Source organism: Microtus pennsylvanicus, chromosome 3 (assembly GCF_037038515.1).
Source record: "Microtus pennsylvanicus isolate mMicPen1 chromosome 3, mMicPen1.hap1, whole genome shotgun sequence".
In the NCBI taxonomy this organism is placed as follows: domain Eukaryota; kingdom Metazoa; phylum Chordata; class Mammalia; order Rodentia; family Cricetidae; genus Microtus; species Microtus pennsylvanicus.
In genome coordinates, this window is record NC_134581.1 from 82,188,442 (window position 1) to 82,207,147 (window position 18,706).

Here is an 18,706-nt window from a genome sequence, read left to right on the forward strand (position 1 = left end):
GAGTTTCTCTCCATTTAATTTAATGTTAGCTGTCAGCTTGATGTATATTGCTTTTATTATATATAGGAATGAAATTTGTATCACTAATCTCTCCAATATCTTTATCATAAAGGGGTGTTGAATTCTGTCAAATAGTTTTTTAGCATCTAATGAAATGATCATATTTTTTTTTCCTTCAGGTTTAAATAAATCATATAAATTATAATGGATTACATTGATAGATTTTTTTATGTTGAACCAGCACTGCCTCTCTGGGATGAAGCCTACTTGATCATAATGTATAATTTCTTGGATGTGTTCTTGAATTCGTTTTGCTAGTATTTTATTGAAAAATTTTGCATCAATATTCATGACTGAGATTGGTCTGTAATTCTCTTTCTTGGTTAAGTCTGTATGTGGTTTTAGTTTCAGGGTAACTTAGCTTCATAAAAGGAGTTTGGCAATGACTCTTCTGTTTCTATTTTGTAAAACACATTAAGGAGTATAGGTATTAGCTCTTCTTGGAAGTTCTGGTAGAATTCTGCATTGAAACCATCTGGTCAAGGGCTTTTTTTGGCAGGGAGGTTTCTGATGACAGTTTCTAATTCCTTGCGACTCATAGGTCTATTTAAATTGCTCACCTTGTCTTGATATAATTTTGGTATATGGTATCTATCTAAAAAATTGTCCATTTCCTTTACATTTTCCAATTTTGTGGGATACAGGCTTTTGTAGTAAGACCTAATGATTCTATGAATTTCTTCAGTGTCTGTTGTTATGCCCCCTTTCATTTCTGATTTTGTTAATTAGGATTTTCTCTATTTGCTTTTTGATTAGTTTGGAAAGGGTTTGTCAGTCTTGTTGGTTTTTTCAAAGAAACAGCTCTTTGTTTCATTGATTCTTTGGATTGTTTTCTGTTTATATTTTGTTGATTTCAGTCCTCAGTTTGATTATTTCCAGTCTTCTACTCCTCCTGGGTGAGTCTCCTTTTTTTTCTAGAGCTTTCAGGCGTGCTGCTATGTCACTAGTGTGAGTTTATAATATAATAAATATGTGTCAATGATATTTAAAACATATTATCTTGCAAAGACTTAGACATCTGACAAGTGACTGTTTAATTAAAATTATTTAATGCTATATCGAGAGTTGCATTTAATTTAACAATAATTTATAAATGGGCTCATCTATTAAACATGGGGATGTTAAAGTGTAGGATAGAAGACATGATATCATACTCATATTTTATTTTGAGTATAAATAATACCTATATACTAAAAGGAATCCAGGCAACCTCGTGTAGTTTTAAACAATAACAAGAATCATTCATATTTCCAAGCATAAGGTCTATAGTGAAAACAAAAAAGTAAAATAAAGTCTTCCATATTATAAAAAAGGAAAATAGCTAAAGAAAATATTCTATCCAAATTAAGGAAACAGAAAATCTTCTATAAAAGTAAAAACTGAAAATAACAGACCTCCAATTTTCCCTTCCATTGTAAAAATATTATATGAAATATAAAAACAATAAATCACAAATTCTCTGTTATAAATATAAGCAAATATAAATTCTTATTAAAACACTTTCTTGCTCAGAGTGTTTCTTTTTTTTAAATTTATTTATTTATTAAGAATTTCTGCCTCCTCCCCGCCACCGCTTCCCTTTTCCCTCCCCCTCCCCCGATCAAGTCCCCCTCCCTCATCTGCTCGAAGAGCAATCAGGATTCTCTGACCTGTGGGAAGCCCAAGGACTGCCCACCTCTATCCAGGTCTAGTAAGGTGAGCATCTAAATTGCCTAGGCTCCCCCGAATGCAGCTTTAAAATCTTTGTTCCTTAAGCTATAGATTAATGGATTCATCATGGGATATACGGTGGTATAAATAATTGAAGATATTTTTCTATTATTTGTCGGTCTAGCTGAGTTGGGCTTGAGATATATAAATGCTCCAGATCCAAAAAACAGAGACACAGCAATTATTTGGGAACGGTAAGTGCTGAGGGTTTTTGACCTGTTCTCCTTGGACTTCATTTTGACTACGTCAGAAAGGATCAAGCCATAAGAGATAAAGATGATGACAGTGGGTACAATGATGTCTTTTCCTGCTACAATAAATATCTCTATCTTGTTAACATAGGTGCTAGTGCAGGAGAGCTGCAGCGAAGGGAGGACATCACAGAAATAGTGGTGGATGGTGTTCCCATCACAGAAGGTCAGCCTGAGGACACAACCAGTGTGGATCGTGGCACCAGAAAACCCCATGAAGTACGAAACAAGCATAAGATAGGAACACACCTTAGGAGACATGACAATCTTCTACAACAGTGGATTACAGATGGCCACATAACGATCATAGGCCATTGATGTTAGGACATAACACTCAGAAATGACACAGAAACAAAATAAGTAGAACTGGGTCATACAACCTACATAGGAAATAAAATTTTCTTAGTACGAAGCCCATTAGCATTGTTTGCTTAATTACATAAGAGTAACAAATATCTACAAAGGATAAGTTAAAAAGGAAAAAAAAAATACATAGGGGTGTGTAGGTGAGAGTTCAGCACAATGAGAATTATTAGAGCCAAGTTCCCCAAAGCTGTTATCATGTACATTACTAGAAAGAGTAGGAACAGGGGTATTTGGAGGTTGAACTGTCCTGTTAGCCCCAAGAGAATTAATTCATTGACCAAAGAGACATTTGCCATAGCCATTTTACTATAAGACATCCTGTGAATTAAAAAATAAATGGTGATGTTAGAGAATCATGTAATACCATGATTGTTTTATAAAACTGTGAACAAAGCTGTCATATCCTACGTTGATTATAATAGAAGTCAAGGGGAAAGGGAAAAGTATGATGTCAATAACAGCCATACCCTTACATCATCTCAATATTTTTTGTTTCATATCTTTTCCAATGCAAACAGAAGCTCTAGTAATCTGTTTTTACAATCCATCCTGACTGAGGTCTGATGAGTTAGAAGCATGAACCCTGTTTCAAATATAAAACAAAGGAACCAAAATTTAGGAAAGTTGAGAATTCTGCTACAGTCCCATTAGATTTCATGTGATAACTGCACATGCAAAGTGAACTTGTTATTTAAGCAACACAACAAAGGTTACTACTGACTGAGAAAAAGACTCTGCTTGCTAGTCTAGGACATCCATCTAGAATTTTCCCTTGAGGTGTAGAACTTTAGAAAATGAGAAGAATATGCAACAACTCTAATTCTTGGAGTCTATCAGTGTGAAGTCACCATATTAAAAAAACATATTTGAGGATGTATTACATGAAATGCACTTTATGTGCATTCTCAGTTATAATCACACAAGAGAGAGTATAAATCTTACTGCTAAAATGCATGTAGTGAAAAATATATGATTTGGATCAAAGTGAAATAAAATTCAATTATCTAAAATGATTAATTTCTAGACTTTCACAGTGTTAATGAAAGTCAGCAATGTCACATTATATATCCAAATTTCCTAACGTGATACAATGTAAAAGAGTGTTCTCATTACATATGCATACACAAAAGGTTACCAATCTCAAAGGAAGCATGTGTCAGTTAACTTCACTGAAAAGTTATTTCACAATAATTTGAAACAAAAATTATATATATATATATATATATAAATTTATATATATAATGGAAATGATATAATTACATAAACATAAATATCAAGTTGCTTTAAAGATCAAGAAGGCAATATGACTATTTACAAAGTTTATCTATTTCTTATTATTGTTATTTATTGTTGAGGTCCTTGATGAAAAATTCCAGGCTCTGTGGCACTGATTCTCTTTATTCTAAGAGCTAGTGTCACGGCATATGTTCTAATTCTCCAAACTTGCTCATAGTTTTCATTGGTACTTTTTAGCCCATTAAAGTATCAGAGGAAAGTGAGTATATTGCCTATTGTCATACTATACCCTGAGAAAACTGACACTTCAGATGAGTTTAGTATCATAATATACTTTACTATATGCAAGGTAGAATCTTACTCAATAATTCCCCAGAAACAGACAGCAGATATAGAGAATGAGCCAGTAGCACTTTCTTTACTACATTATAATGGGAAATTCAGATCTTGGAGATTTGAGTCATGCACACAGTTCTCTATGGAGTTTGTACATTATCTGTGCTTGAGCCAATTCTGAACTCTCATCTTCAAATCACTTCCAACTCTTCAGAGATAGCTATTCTTTTGGTTCTTTCTCTCATTGTTCAGTCTTCTGATAATGCTACCTACAAGCCACTAAATATTTGATGCGAAATATAACAGTAGATATAGTAACATAGTTTAGGCCTTATGCCTTAGAACATTTCTTTTCAATCAGGCTGTTTTTAAAGATATGGATCCTGTAGAAGTGGAACTAAGTACTTCATATACACTAGGCAATTTCTCTACCACCAAACTAATTTCCTCAGACTTCAAAATCACTGTTTTTATACTTTCTGTAAATTCCTGCTTGAATATCAATTTCACTCTTCTTAAACACCACACAGAAGTGACTGGCTCAGCAATTTCTACACTTGTTGTAGAGAAGAATGAGGGCTAAAAACTTAAAAGGTCTCTGTATTGTTCCTCTCTAATTCACATCCTTGCTCTGATAGTTAGAAGAGGTTATTGAACATCTCTGTGTGCTTCGGGTTATGTTTTGGAAAACAGGAATTATCAATGGAGGCCATCTGTCCCTACAATGTTTTAGTGATTTAGAAAAATAATGGGAAAGAGATTAATAATGTCCTGCCTATGGAAAAATAATGGAATATAATATATGTGCTCCTAGAGTTATGGAAAGGCTATGTGTAGCCCAGGCTGCCCTCAAACTTGTCATACTTCCTACTTCCACCTCCTTCAGGAAACCCTACTAGACTGCACCACCGCAGCTGGCAAGATGCTGTGCATATTAATTCATTCCTGTTTCATAATATCCTAAATTGAAAAACTTTTAAAATGCAAACAAAAACAGGTTTATCAACACCCCATAGATTACTGGATTTAAGAGGGTATGTTTGAAATGTGTACACAAGAGCTTTATTTTGGATCTATAAATATTAAACACCAAAGATGGATGTTGCACTGCTATTACTTATTCAAATGAGGCACATTTTGAAGCATACTTGTAACATCTATTAAATTGTAGAAGAAATATATCTGGAAAAATGTCATCCTATGTTTTACATTTATGGATTTGTTATACACAAAGCCTGTTTTGCAAGTCATTACCTAATGAGGGGTATTGCCCCCTTGGGGTTCAGAGAGAATGACATGGCAAAGACAGGGCCTTAAGAAATATGAGAGTGAAATGAATTTTGCACTATGTACTTTTTCTCTACATCAGTTTCTTTATTTTTCTTTCTTTATTCTCCTGCTGTTTTGCAAAGTTTCCAGCTTATATACACTTGCAGTCAACAATTCCCTGGCTCATTGAAACACAAAGTTCCAAGGTTATATGGGTAGGATTGGGGGATGGAAGGCATAGTGCCCAGTGATAAGCTTGGAGACAAGGATGCCCTGTCAGCAGACTTGGCAAGTGAAGAATTGGCATACCCTGTGTAATAAACCTGGTAGACACCTGTGACTCTAAACTTCTGTATAGCTGTAAAGTTTTCTTTAAAAAAAATGTCTTTAGTCTAGTTGAAATTATTCTCAGGTGAAAATGAACTAGTTGAGTGAAGTTAGTTAAAGCAGTAAAGAAGGTTTTTAAGTGTCTACAGTCCTCATCGGACAATAGATCTAGTTGTTGAGTATAATCTAGTATATTTTCTATTTGTCAGTTTTATACAGTTAAATGAAAAGCCGTCTTTCTGACCATCCATAGATATATGTGGCCATAGATTGAGATGCAATCATGAAATTACATATACACATTACTTAAAAATGCATAATAATAGGAACATATCATATCTTTTATTGCGCTAATGGAATTACAAATGAAAGCAAAAGTTTTCAAAGTCAGTGACACCCTGCTGGCCTTTCTGGGCAAGATTCCTCTATCTCATATTAATTTCTTTGGTGGGTTGACATCAGAATTATTAGTTGCTATAAGCTATAATTGTGTTATGGCCCACAATATCTTATGGTAAATATTCCTGACAAGAACATTATGTTCTTCTATTAATATTGTCTATAGTTTACATATGGACATCCATATTCTGTCAATGTTCAGTATATTGAGTAAAACATATGAAAATTTCTGTCAAGCCAGTAGCCAATTCTTCTAATTCCAGCACTCTGGAAACTAAGGCTTGAAAATGTTTCCCAGGCCAGTTTATCTTGAGTACAAACTGTATCTTTCAACTAGTGTTTAACTTAGCAATAAAATTCCTGCATGACAGAAATAGTACTGAACTGTGCTACTGGTATGAAGTAGCAGATTGTTGTTCAGTGACAAGGTTTTCATGGGGTAGACCATAAGACGAGAATATAAAAAAATAGAAAATCTTCCTATACGCCATTCCTTATTCTGTTTCAATGTTATAGTCTCATATTTCACTGATATTATGTAAAAATGTATGTCTATGCACATATATTCATAAACATAAACTAGACAGATATTACTTTATAAGTTTATTTTTAGGGCTGACCATATGACAGTGAATAACTTAGAGTCCTCTCCTCTGAAAACAAAACGATTACTTCCACTTCCAGCATTCTTTAGTCATCCATCTGTTCACTTTCCCCCTTTCACTATATTTTAGGAATTTATTTATCATTTGTGGAGCATAGCTAAACTATACCATGTTATGAAAATTAATGTGTATATCTTTTTCTTTGTGAGTCTATATTGGTGTTAAAAAGATATAATTACGTTTGGTTAGGTTCTTGGATACTATAAAATGCTAAAGTAGAATGAATTTTTGTCTATGTTGTACATAGAAGTCATTTTAAGTCTGTTTTAATAAGTAAATGAGTTAAGGGACCAATATAGACTTCCTTATGGCATAATCAATAAATTCTTCCTTCAGAGCCAGCAACTCATTTAGTAAGAAACTTCCTATACGTGAGTATGCTACAGAGTTAAGAAGCAGGGCCCCTGCACATTCACTTATACTATGTACCTATTGAATAAAAACAGGATTTGAAATCAGTGTTGTATTCATATTCTGTCTAGAGAATAGCATTGGAATTCATATAAATATAAGTTAATCTAAGAAGAAAAGTTTACAAAACTAAAAAGTAATACAGGAAAGACTACAATGCCTATTCTGACTTCATCAGCCTTCCTGCAGAGTGTATGTGCTCATGGCCATTGCAACTAACACTGGCTCTGAGGAACAATGGAAGCTTACTTGTGGAAGTGGTAGATTAATTAAATTCAGAATTTTACCAGCAAGCTTCCTTTGCTGACTTTTTATAGGAGATCCACTTTGTATTATAGACTTGAATTTCATCATTTCCTACTAAAGTAGAATTATCAATACCCTAGTAATAATTTGACTAAAGTAGATTCCATGTCTTCCAGTGTAACTCATAGTTGTGACAACATCAGTAAAATTATCTTTTTTAAAATGTATATTCTCTAGTCAATTATACACTATTAAAACGAATAAAACCTTGGCTTTATGACAATGGATAAACTAAAGTAGACAAGGTAAAAGATACAGGGCCTCAAATAGGTACAAAAATCAAGCAAATTAACAATGTTGAGAGCAGAAAGCTTGAAAAATACTTACAAGTAACATTACCAAAACATAACAGGTTTCATTTAGGAACATACCAGTATATGCATATATGTATGTAACAACAATTAATAATAAGAAATAACATGATTAGAAAGAGATCAAGGAGGGGTATATGGAAGGGTTTGAAGAAGAAAGGAACTTGGGAATGGATATAATGTGTGATTATACAGCAACCTCAAAAATAAAAGAATATTAAAAAACCATTTTGGTTTAAAAAAGAGAGAATGGGAAATAGTTATAAAATTTGTGACTCAAGTGAATACTTTTTGAAAATATAAATACATAACAAAGATTAATTTAAGTGCTAAATCAAGTAAATTTCTTATTTCAAACTTATCTTCCTTTGATATTTATGAAGAACATTTATACATTTAAAGGTTATTTTTATAGAGAAACCAAAAATGTGAAACAACATTATAGGAATACTTGATTTTCTCAGAAAACAAAAAGCAACCAACTATTTATTTTTTAGGGCATTTTGCATTTTTTATTTTCAAAAGAGAGTTATAATCCTGTTGAACTCACTTTTGCTACCTGAATAATAATGAAATTCATCCAGAGTTGCTTCTGTGATTAGTGTTGCAAGGGTCTCAATGAATTTTACACATATTATTTTCTTATTAAAATGTACTTTTATTCAACTAATTAAACAATTTACTAAAAACTGATATATGTATATATATATATATATATATATATAATCAAAAGAAAAAAATGTTTCCAAGTTAACCATTTTTTTAAACATACTAAACTTAAAAGAAGAGACACTTCATTTGGTCTTAGCTAAAATGCCAAGAAGCTATAACTTAAATATTACCTAACTCCTCCAATAAAAGCTGAGCATACAGTAAGAGTCATTCAATGGAAGCAAGTCACTACTGAAGTACTTCTTATAATTCAATATGTTTGATATTTAAACAAGGCAATTAAGACAACAAATGACTTAGGATTAATTTTAGAAAACTAAACCAATACTAAATGGAGAGAAAAAAGTAATTGAAAACAGTTCATACTGCTACAATTATGACAGGGAAGACTTAAGAAATGACATCAGATGTGTCTTGTTTAAGTCATGTTTTGTCTGTTCTTTTGTTTGTTTTCCTTGGTTTGGTTTTGTCCAACAGAAATATTATTTGTTTGTTTGTTTGTTTTATATGGGTTTGGTTTGCTTCTTTTTCCTTTGACTTTGGATTTATCCATCAGAAACATTAACAATCCTCCCTCTTAACTTTTATGAGTTTTTAATGGAAAGCGTAACCAAAGCTTCATCAACACTTAACGGGATGGACTGTGGTTAAAACTCTATAAAGAAAAATCAAATCAGATAAGCATTATGTTTAACTTTAATATGTCATTTTCCACACTGACATATCTTTTTTGACATACCTTTGTAGCCCTTGATATGATCCCATAACCAGAAACTTTTAAAAAAGACTTAAGATATAGTATTTCTTCAAAGAAATCTGCCCCAGTTTAATACAATCATCACCCAAATATGCAGGCAAAAAAGACATACTCTCTTTAAATCAAAAAAGCAACAGTATATTTTAACAAATGCTGAAGCTACAACATGCCTAAACTCAATTTATGCATCAGTAAGAACCAAGGCCAGACAAACCAAAATTTACATACACTTCTCTTTTCTCTTTAATGAAATGACACTAATAAAATAAAGTAGACAGAAATACAAAAATAATATAATAGCCATAAAAGACTACAGTTAATTTTTTAACATGATGGTCGTTGAAAAATCATGTGGCATTATATAAACTATCAATCTAGTTGAGTTTCAACACATCATTTGTTTTAGAAATATATTTTAAAAATACAGTTGTTCTTACTTAAATTCAGATAAATGACAAACATAGAATGCTGGAACTATTCATCACTCAAATAGTGATTGTGACTGTTCCTCCACAAAGACCTATGAGCAAACTATTAAAGTTATGATCAATGAAGAATATATACACATATATTTTAGGGAATATATATATATATATATATATATATATATATATATATATATATATATATATGTGAACAAACTATTAATTCTATGATCAATGAAATATATGTATAATAATGAGATTAGGCAAGTAAGATTATTGGAGGAAAAACAGTGTATGTGGTAAGGAAAAATAAAACAAAATGTAGAAATCTATATTACTAGGTTTGTGCACTCTGTGGTCTAACAACAAGCAGAAAGAGGGTTAATGCCTGTTCAAAAAATTCTGCTCAGAGTTTTACTGAGTGCAACTTTAACATCTTTGTTTCTCAAGCTGTAGATTAAAGGGTTCATCATGGGAACCACAGTGGTATAAAGGATAGAAAAGATTTTACCCTCTTCCAGAGATCCTGTTCTGGAAGGTTTAAGATAAATCAAGGCTAAAGATCCAAAGAACAATAAGACAGCAATGATGTGTGAACTGCAAGTGCTGAAAGCTTTAAACCTGCTTTCAGTGGAATTTAGTTGGAAGATGCTGGAGAGGACAAAACCATATGAGGTAAAGATGATGGCAGTAGAGACAAATACATCTTTTGTCCCTACAATGAAAACCTCCAACTCATTAACATACGTGCTGGTACAGGAGAGCTGAAACAGAGGACGGAGATCACAGAAATAGTGGTTGATGGTGTTTCTGTTGCAGAAGGATAATCTCAGAACACATCCTGTATGGATCATGGCATCAGAAAATGCTGTCAAATATGACCCAAGCAAAAGATAAGAGCACACCTTAGGAGACATGGCAACATTATACAAGAGTGGATTGCAGATAGCCACATAGCGATCATAGGCCATTGATGTTAGAAGATAACATTCAGAAATGGCAAAGAAACAAAAGAAGTAGAGCTGAGTCATACATCCCATATAGGAAATAATGTTCTTCTCTAATAAGAAGCTCATCAGCATTTTGGGTGTAATAACAGAAGAGTAACAGAGGTCAATGAAGGACAAGTTAAAGAGGAAAAAGTACATGGGGGTGTGGAGGTGAGAATTCAGCACAATTAGAATGATCAAAGCTAAATTTGCCAATGAAGTTATAATATATGTTACTAGGAAGAGTATGAAAAGGGGTATTTGTAACTCAGGTTTGACTGTTAACCCTAAGATAACAAATTCAGTTACCATAGAGTCATTTGTCAGAGCCATTTTTTTTAACAGAATCTGAAGAATTGGGAAAACATATGGTAAAATTAGAAAAACACACAGAGCATCCAATAATTATATTCAGCTACAAAAATGAAGAACATGCTGAGAATGTGTAGAAGTAACCCACATGAAATCAGTGACTCTGTTTCTGTTTTTCTGATGATAAGAAGTTAAAATGCCTCCTCCATATTGGAGCATCTGGACTAATCACATGCGAAGAATATCATAGACCTGTTTGTGGATGTAATTTGATAGATTTACATCGCAGCAGGGATCCTTAGCAACTGGACAGGGGAAAATATTTTGGCCAGCACATACGTTTTTCTCTCTTCTTCTTTCTGTATTGCTCTATTTTCTACCGAACACAGAGAAAAGCAAGACAAATATGTCAAGAAAATTGACATGTGTAGAAGAATATAAGATCTATCCATAGAGAGACAGATTTTCTTGAAATCTGATGTCCAGTGTCTCTAAAAATTTCCTGCCCAATTTTTAGTACATTCTCCTAATAAAACACAATCAAGTCAGTATAGAACAAACTGTGGAAAAAACATCAGATTAAGAATCCTATTATTCACATCAATGTAAAGTCGCTATGCAAGTCAAAGCAGCAGAATTAGGTCGAAAACCTTCTTTATCTCCTTTATATGTTTGATTACAATAGGATATATGTATCATGAGCAGACAGACAAGATATCATCAGTTGATGGCATTCATGAGAAAGTAAACCAAGTGATGCTCTCAAAAATGAAGAAGATAATTCTGTTGTTTCCTCAACATAGTTATTTACTCTTCTCCAGAATGTGAACTCCAGGCTCCAAATATTTTTTGCTTTGGTTCTAAGGATGTTGCACAAGGTTGTTTTCTCACATCACTCAGCCATATCTCTGAACTCTTATGCATAGACTGAGATGCTGTTATTTATTTCAACAGCTTTCTTTTTTTTATCACACTGAGCACTTACTTACATGACATCAGAAGCTTCAAATGAGTTTAATTTTATGATGCATTTGGAGAATAGAAGCTGTCTCTAACTCCTCCAAGTGAAAAGAGTTTAAATATAGTAAGGCAATAAGTATGCATGTGCTGGCTAGAACATAATTCATCTTTATTTGCATGTCCTTCTCTTTGGGGATCATGCAGCCTTTCTGCTTAAGGTATTATTGAACTTCTATCACTTAATCATCTTCATCTCTTCAGGGAAATCAATTATTTATCTGTTTACCTATTCTATTCCTCCATTGAAAATGGTGCAATAACTTCCGGCTTTATAACTGGTTTAACAAAAACTGTTCAAGGAGCTCAACAACATACCTCAGTTATTAATGTCTCTTGATGTTTTACAAACAATTACAAATCATTGATTCTCATTCTGAGAAGGAATTCCAAGATCTCACATACATTATGTCAGTGTGCTACCCCTAAACATATTTCTCCATCTGGCCCAAAAATTCTTTGATTGGTGGCATCTCATATATGAATTTAGCATTGCCTGATACTGTTTCTATGTTTTTAAAATTAAAAACATCATTGTTAGCAATAAGTTTATTTATATGCTTGCCTTAGAAAAAACTGGAAACAAAAGTGATGGAGAGATTTTTTGTTATTTTGTTTTTGTTTTTTATCTCTACCCCACACTTCCTTAATGTGAGAGTTTGGAAAACTTATTTAACATGTCAGCACCTAAATTATTCTTTGTAAAATAAGGATTATAAATTAAGCATATATTCATTGGATTCTTGTTATGTATCTGATAGTATTAATCTCTAATATCCATTTCATCCCCTTAATTCTGTCCTTCCTACAACTGCCTTCCTAAAGTTATTGTCTTTTTTAAATTGAAAATTTACAGGATAAATTCTAAAAGCAGTTTCACCCTTCCATCTCCTTCTTGATCCTTACCCGCTCCCCAACCATCAGAATACATGGCTTTTTACTATCTCTTTAGAAAAAAAATAAAAAAGAACAGAGTTAAAAAACAGTGAGAAAGCACAAGACAAACACGCAAATGCACACACACACACACACACACACACACACACACACACACACACACATCCAAACACACACAGACTAAAAAGCAAATCCATGGAAACACAAAATTGTAATCCATAGTACACAAGTAAAAGACCACCTAGACCAAGAAAAAATGCTGAAAAAATAAATATGAGGCAAAAAAGATCTACAAAAAGACCACGGAATTCAAATTGTGTTCATCCTCTACTATGTGGCTTATTTACCCAATGAAACTTCATTCGAGAAAACTGAGTTATCTTTTACAAACAGCTGTCAACTGGAAATAGCTTCTTGGTTTGTGATAGATTTCCCCCTTTCAGAGCTGGGACCCTGTCTAGCTTGAACTTTTACAGCCCTTGTGCATGGTGCCATAAGTCCTTCTGAGTTCAGACATGCTTCAGTCCTGTTGTGTCTGAAAGACATTCTTTCCTTGGTGTTTTCACCCCTTGTGACTCTTACAACATCTATGCCTCCTCTTCTGTAGGGTTCCCTGATTGCTCAAAGAAAAAAGTTATTGAAACCTTCCATCGAGAACCGAGTGTTTCAAAGTATCTCACTCTCTGTTCATTGTCCAGCTGCGAATTGATGGGGGAAGCTTTGTTAACCAATCATCTCTAAGAAGTAGAACCTAGTCAAGGCGTGGCTACTTAGAGCCCCGGAAGAAAAACTGGGATGGACCAGGTGCTCGCTCTCTCTGGGTAATTCCCGTGGGACACAGCAGAGCTTGGACTTCCCGTTTTCATGGCTTGAGTTTCCCTTATAATAAGTAAAAATATAATTGTTTATCTTCAAGCTGAACTGGTTATTTCACAAACTGAGTTAATATTTACAGAGAGTCTCTGTATGAATTCCCATCTGTTATAAAAAAAAAATCAGCTCTCTGAAAATGACTGAGCAAGACACTAATCTACGGGTATACAAGAATGTCATTAGAAGTCATCTTATTGCTGGGTTTCTTGAGCAGAACAACGGCAGTATTTAGATTTCCCTAGGTCCATAGCCTCTCTAGCCTCAAATACTTAGCCACCAGAGCATTGTCAGTCATGGACTCCATCTCATGAAGTGCTCATTAAATACCAAGAGAAAAAGGTTGGCTATTATTATAACATTTGTACAATTGTTGCAACAGTATCATTGTAAATAATTGGTTTGTAGCTAGGTTGTCTTTCTGCTCCGGTAGATTCCAGAGTAACTTTCAGTGCCAGGAACACTAATCAGTAGAAGTGAGGACACTAGTGTCCCTTTATTTTGCTTGACTCCCAGGGTAGCCTGTGTGAACATACGTTTGACACTAGTCTTTGCAGTCTGATGGTCTCCTCAGTAGATATGAAATAGAATGGAGCGACTACTTCTCTTCTACAATCTATTGCTAATAGTTCTAAGGACAGAGACGTAAGATTTATGATTAAATAGCATAGCCATGTGAATGCCCAAATAAAGTATTAAAAACTGATATGAGTTTTGATTTCCTTTGCTGTGCTCTGCATTTTATAACAAATATAGAAAATAGCATTTTTTAGACCTACTTCATATCTTCTGGCTCTTACATGCTTACTGACTTTTTCTTGCTAATGATCCCTAAGGTTTAGAAAAGGTGATGATGTATATGCCCTGTTGAGGATTAAGCCAGTTACTCTCACTTATTCAGCACCTTGATCAGTCATGTCTCTGCATTCACTACCATTCATTGTAAATGGACTTCCTTGATTATAGTTGGTATTAACATGTTAACAGTGTAAGCTTAAAACTTTATGAGTCAATTTCACACCATGATAATTTAGCTAAATAGCAATAAGATTTTCTCTAGACCTTAAGATTCTCCCATCCATGGGTTCTATAAATATATACAATACAGGGCTTCATTCACTCCTTGTAGATTGGATCTTAAAAGCAGTGAAAGATACTGGTTATCCCTGTAACTATGGTAGAAGTGGACAAAACATGCTTGTTATTCAATCCTGGACTTTTATATGCTTGTTTATTTGCATAATCGCTGTGGTTCAAAAAATACTTAACATACTACAGAAATGGTATTTTAAAATAGACCTTCAGTATGTATTCATCTTCTGTGATTTAACTCTACAGCTGTTCATTGACAAGTTCCCATTCTCCCTTCCAAGCTATGATTAATGATCACCTCCTTGTTCTCTTTCTCTATCTCTTCTACTTCTTCTCTTTTCTTCCTCCCCTTTTTTCTCATTCTTCTTCTCATTATTATTATTATTGTTGTTGTTGTTTTTGCTATTAAAGCAGAAAATGGTTACTGAATATGCAGAGGACCCAACTGCCTCAGAGTATGTGGTTTAATATTCTTTGCAAATATTAGCGTTAACAATTTTATGACTCACATAGGAAGAGATGCAGCATGGGTTGTGGCTTTATTTTCATGTTTTGTTTATAACTCTTGAAAATGTCAGTAAATGATCACTTTATTGGTTTATATGTTTAACACATTACAGATTTTAATTTTAATATTAATCAATTAAGCTTATCATGAAACAAGGTTAGGTTATTCCACAGTAGCTCCATTCAAGGGGAGTTAAAGTCTTATTTTGCATCAGAAGCCCCCATGGAGTGTCTGTGGATGAGTTCAAGCCCTATCTTTGGTTCCTCCAGAATTAAGAGTGAACTCTTCATACCTTGCCCGTTTCTTTTTCTCCTCCATTTTACAGAAAATTTAAAAAACGGGGAGCTCTTACTAGAACTCCCTAAAGTTACAAGAAGCTAATCGCATGTAATTTTATGAGCTAAACATTGTGATCTAGCCCAAGGAGCTTCATACCCACTTATGAAGAATCAAGTCTCCTGAGTCTTATGCAATCAAGACTAGAACACACTCTCCCGGATTGATAGTTCAGAGTGTTTTGAATAGTCTTGTAAAACCTGTTTGGAGACTGAGGCAGTGTGCCTGTTCTAATGGGAGCTCAACAAATCCAGCTGGACCACATCTGAATGAGCATGTAATCAAACCGGACTCTGATTGTGGCTGACAATGGGGGCTTTCTGAGAAGCAATTGATAAAGGCACTGGGACTTGTTTTTATTACATGTTCGGGCTTTTGGGGACCCTAGTCTATATGAATGTACAGCTCCCTAGACCTGGATGTAGGGGGTAGGGCCTTGGACTTCCCACTGGGCAGGATTCCTGGCCCTCTCCCAAGCAGGGCTGAAGAGGGAGGAGGGGTGTGGGAGAGCTGGAGGGGATTGGGAGGAGGGAAGGAAGTGTAAATAATGGAATGGAAAAATAACAAAGAAAAAAAAAAGAAAAAGAAAAAGATAGTTCCGGGACAGAGTCCGAAGCTACAGAAAAACCTTGTCTCAAAAAAAAAAAAAAAAAAATGTAATGTATAGTTAAGAAATACAGATTAATAGATAGTCATCTTTAATAGTCAAACTTTTAATTATGTTAGTTAGGCTTTCTAGATATACAGAGATATACTTTAGGTATATAATATTCAACATTTCAAAGACCTACTGAATATGAAATAAAGAAAACAACAAAAACAAATAAACCATTTGGAGATCAGAGATAGATAGTTCTGTGGGAGCAACTCATTTGTCAGCTCTTTCTATTATCCATTCATGAAATTACAGTGATGATTTCATTGTAAACAAATGGTCCAAAGTGGAAAACATGTCCCGTCAAGAATATTTACATTGTAGCAAACACTTCCATTCTTATATTATTAGTTTATCTACTATGCTGTCTTCCATTTGGCTGTTTTTTGTATCATAATAACTTGTCTACACCATCTATATTATCATTTAAAAATTATCTATACCTAGCCAATGCGATAGAGTAATGGAAATGGCATTAGAGTTTTAGAAAAGATTTTACTCTGAGATATTCTCCTATAGCAAAGATTGTTCAAACATGGAAATGGAGATTAAGACACACCCAAAGAAAGGGTAAGCATGTCACAAGAAAGTTTATGGAAGTTGAAATTTAAAAATAATATATGTTTATGAAAATTTCTTAAATAGCAAAGATGTTATGTTTTATCATTATATTTTTTATATTCTCTACTGAGTTTCTAATTAGGAAATTTAGTCTTGACAGAGTCAAGAATTATTTAAAACTTTGTTCTTCCTGAGCTTCACTCAAGTGTGGCACAACTGAATGCTAAACCACACTTCATATTCAATTCTGGTGTACTTTCTGAGAAACCAACAATTACAGATGGAGGCCTAAATCGATGAGAATTTATTGTGATAACCAATGTTTTGGAAGTTGCCCCTATGCCAGATAGATACTGGGACACCTTCAAAGAAGCCTTCAATTTTGTGAAAACCTCAGTCTTCTTGATCAGAGAGACCATATAGACCCCAGAAATTGGATCCTATCCAAAGTTAATTCGTCCAAGATGTGTGTGTGTGTGTGTGTGTGTGTGTGTGTTTAGGAGGGTTAATACAGATGGAAATATCCTCAGTGCTTCCAAGGGAAGAAACATTTTCACCTAGATCTTGATGCATCCCAACTGATGGATTAAGTTGTAGAAGTAGAGTGAATAACACTAGGCAGTCACAATTGACCTTAAGAGCAAAGGGGATGTAATTAAGTTATGGGCATCAGCATGGTCTCAAGCACCAGCAGGTAAAAAACAAGCAACACAATGATTTATAGTAATACTGATCAATAACAACCTTAACTGGATGAAACATTAGAAAGGGCAGAATGACTCACAATTTATAGACCTCCTCATAAAACTCTGAGTATGGGCTACTAACATGCCCACGAGACAATTATAGACGAGCCAACAGCAACAGAAAAATAAATTCCATTATTTAGGTGGCCAAAGGTTATAAATTTAGCTTACATTTGTGCTCTTTGGAACTTTTTCACTGGGGGCAGTTCACTCGTGCTATTTAGTGATTGCAACCTCATACTATTTCCCTTTCTGTTATTTCACCACTGATTTTTACCTCAGAAACATTCACTGGTATATTACTGTATCCTTTTTTTTTTCTATGGTGATTTAATACAATACATAATGAATTTGATCACTTTCACACTCTCCTATACTACAGTCTCTCAACCTCTTTTTCTCTTGCTGAAACTATTCTTTCCCGAAGTCTCCTTCTTCCTCCTTTTAGGTCACTTTTTTTGTGTGCCTCACTGAACTTAATAGTGGTTGCTTGCATGAGCATAGGTGGAGGGATACATATTGTGCTCATGGAACAGTAGATAAAGGTAGCTACAGAACTGAAAAAAGTGATTCCTTCTTCTTTCTTATTAATTCCCTTCTTGTTACTTATTAATTCATTAGTCTCTTAGTGAACTATGAGAGGGCATGAACTTCTCACATACATATTCATGATTTAATGTTGAAAAATCTAATCTTATGCAAATTACCAGTTTCACTGAGGTCATGAGTGTCAGGTTATGCCCAGAAGACACTGTTTATAACACTCCTCCCCATCTTCTGGGTGTTATATTGCTTCTCTTTCCTTTTCTGAAGTGTTCTGCTTTGGTCCTGATCCAGATTTCTTGTCTATGGCACAACACTCATTTTATTCATTTTTACTTCAATTTCAAGCATGTCTCTGCATTAACAGCCACTCACATTCAAAAGAAACTCTTCTGATGAAGACTTAGAACAGCACTAATCTATAAGTATTTAATCATCATATATAATCACCAGCATATTTTCTTAACAGTACAACTGATCAAGTATCTAAGAGCAAGGTATATAACATGGAATTTTCTAGGATAAACTTGACCAGTATGTTCCTGGTTCTCTCCCTTGGTTGTCATTAATTGGTGTAACCGTGTTTCATTTTTTTTGCACTTTACATCTTAAAGTTCTTAAAGTTTGTCTTCTAAGTCACATGGCAGCTCTATGTGATAGATACAAGATCCCAGGCAAG

General features: G+C 34.0%; 1 protein-coding gene and 1 pseudogene across 1 annotated transcript; both read right to left on the reverse strand.

The window, feature by feature from the left end:
• Window positions 1-1,551: 1,551 nt before the first annotated feature.
• On the reverse strand, window positions 1,552-2,689 carry LOC142847145 (olfactory receptor 8B8-like; annotated as a pseudogene).
• A 7,204-nt stretch (window positions 2,690-9,893) lies between these two features.
• On the reverse strand, window positions 9,894-10,823 carry LOC142847146 (olfactory receptor 8B3-like). The gene has a single exon (XM_075967875.1). It carries the CDS (start codon window positions 10,821-10,823, stop codon window positions 9,894-9,896), a length of 930 nt encoding a protein of 309 aa, XP_075823990.1.
• Window positions 10,824-18,706: the final 7,883 nt, after the last annotated feature.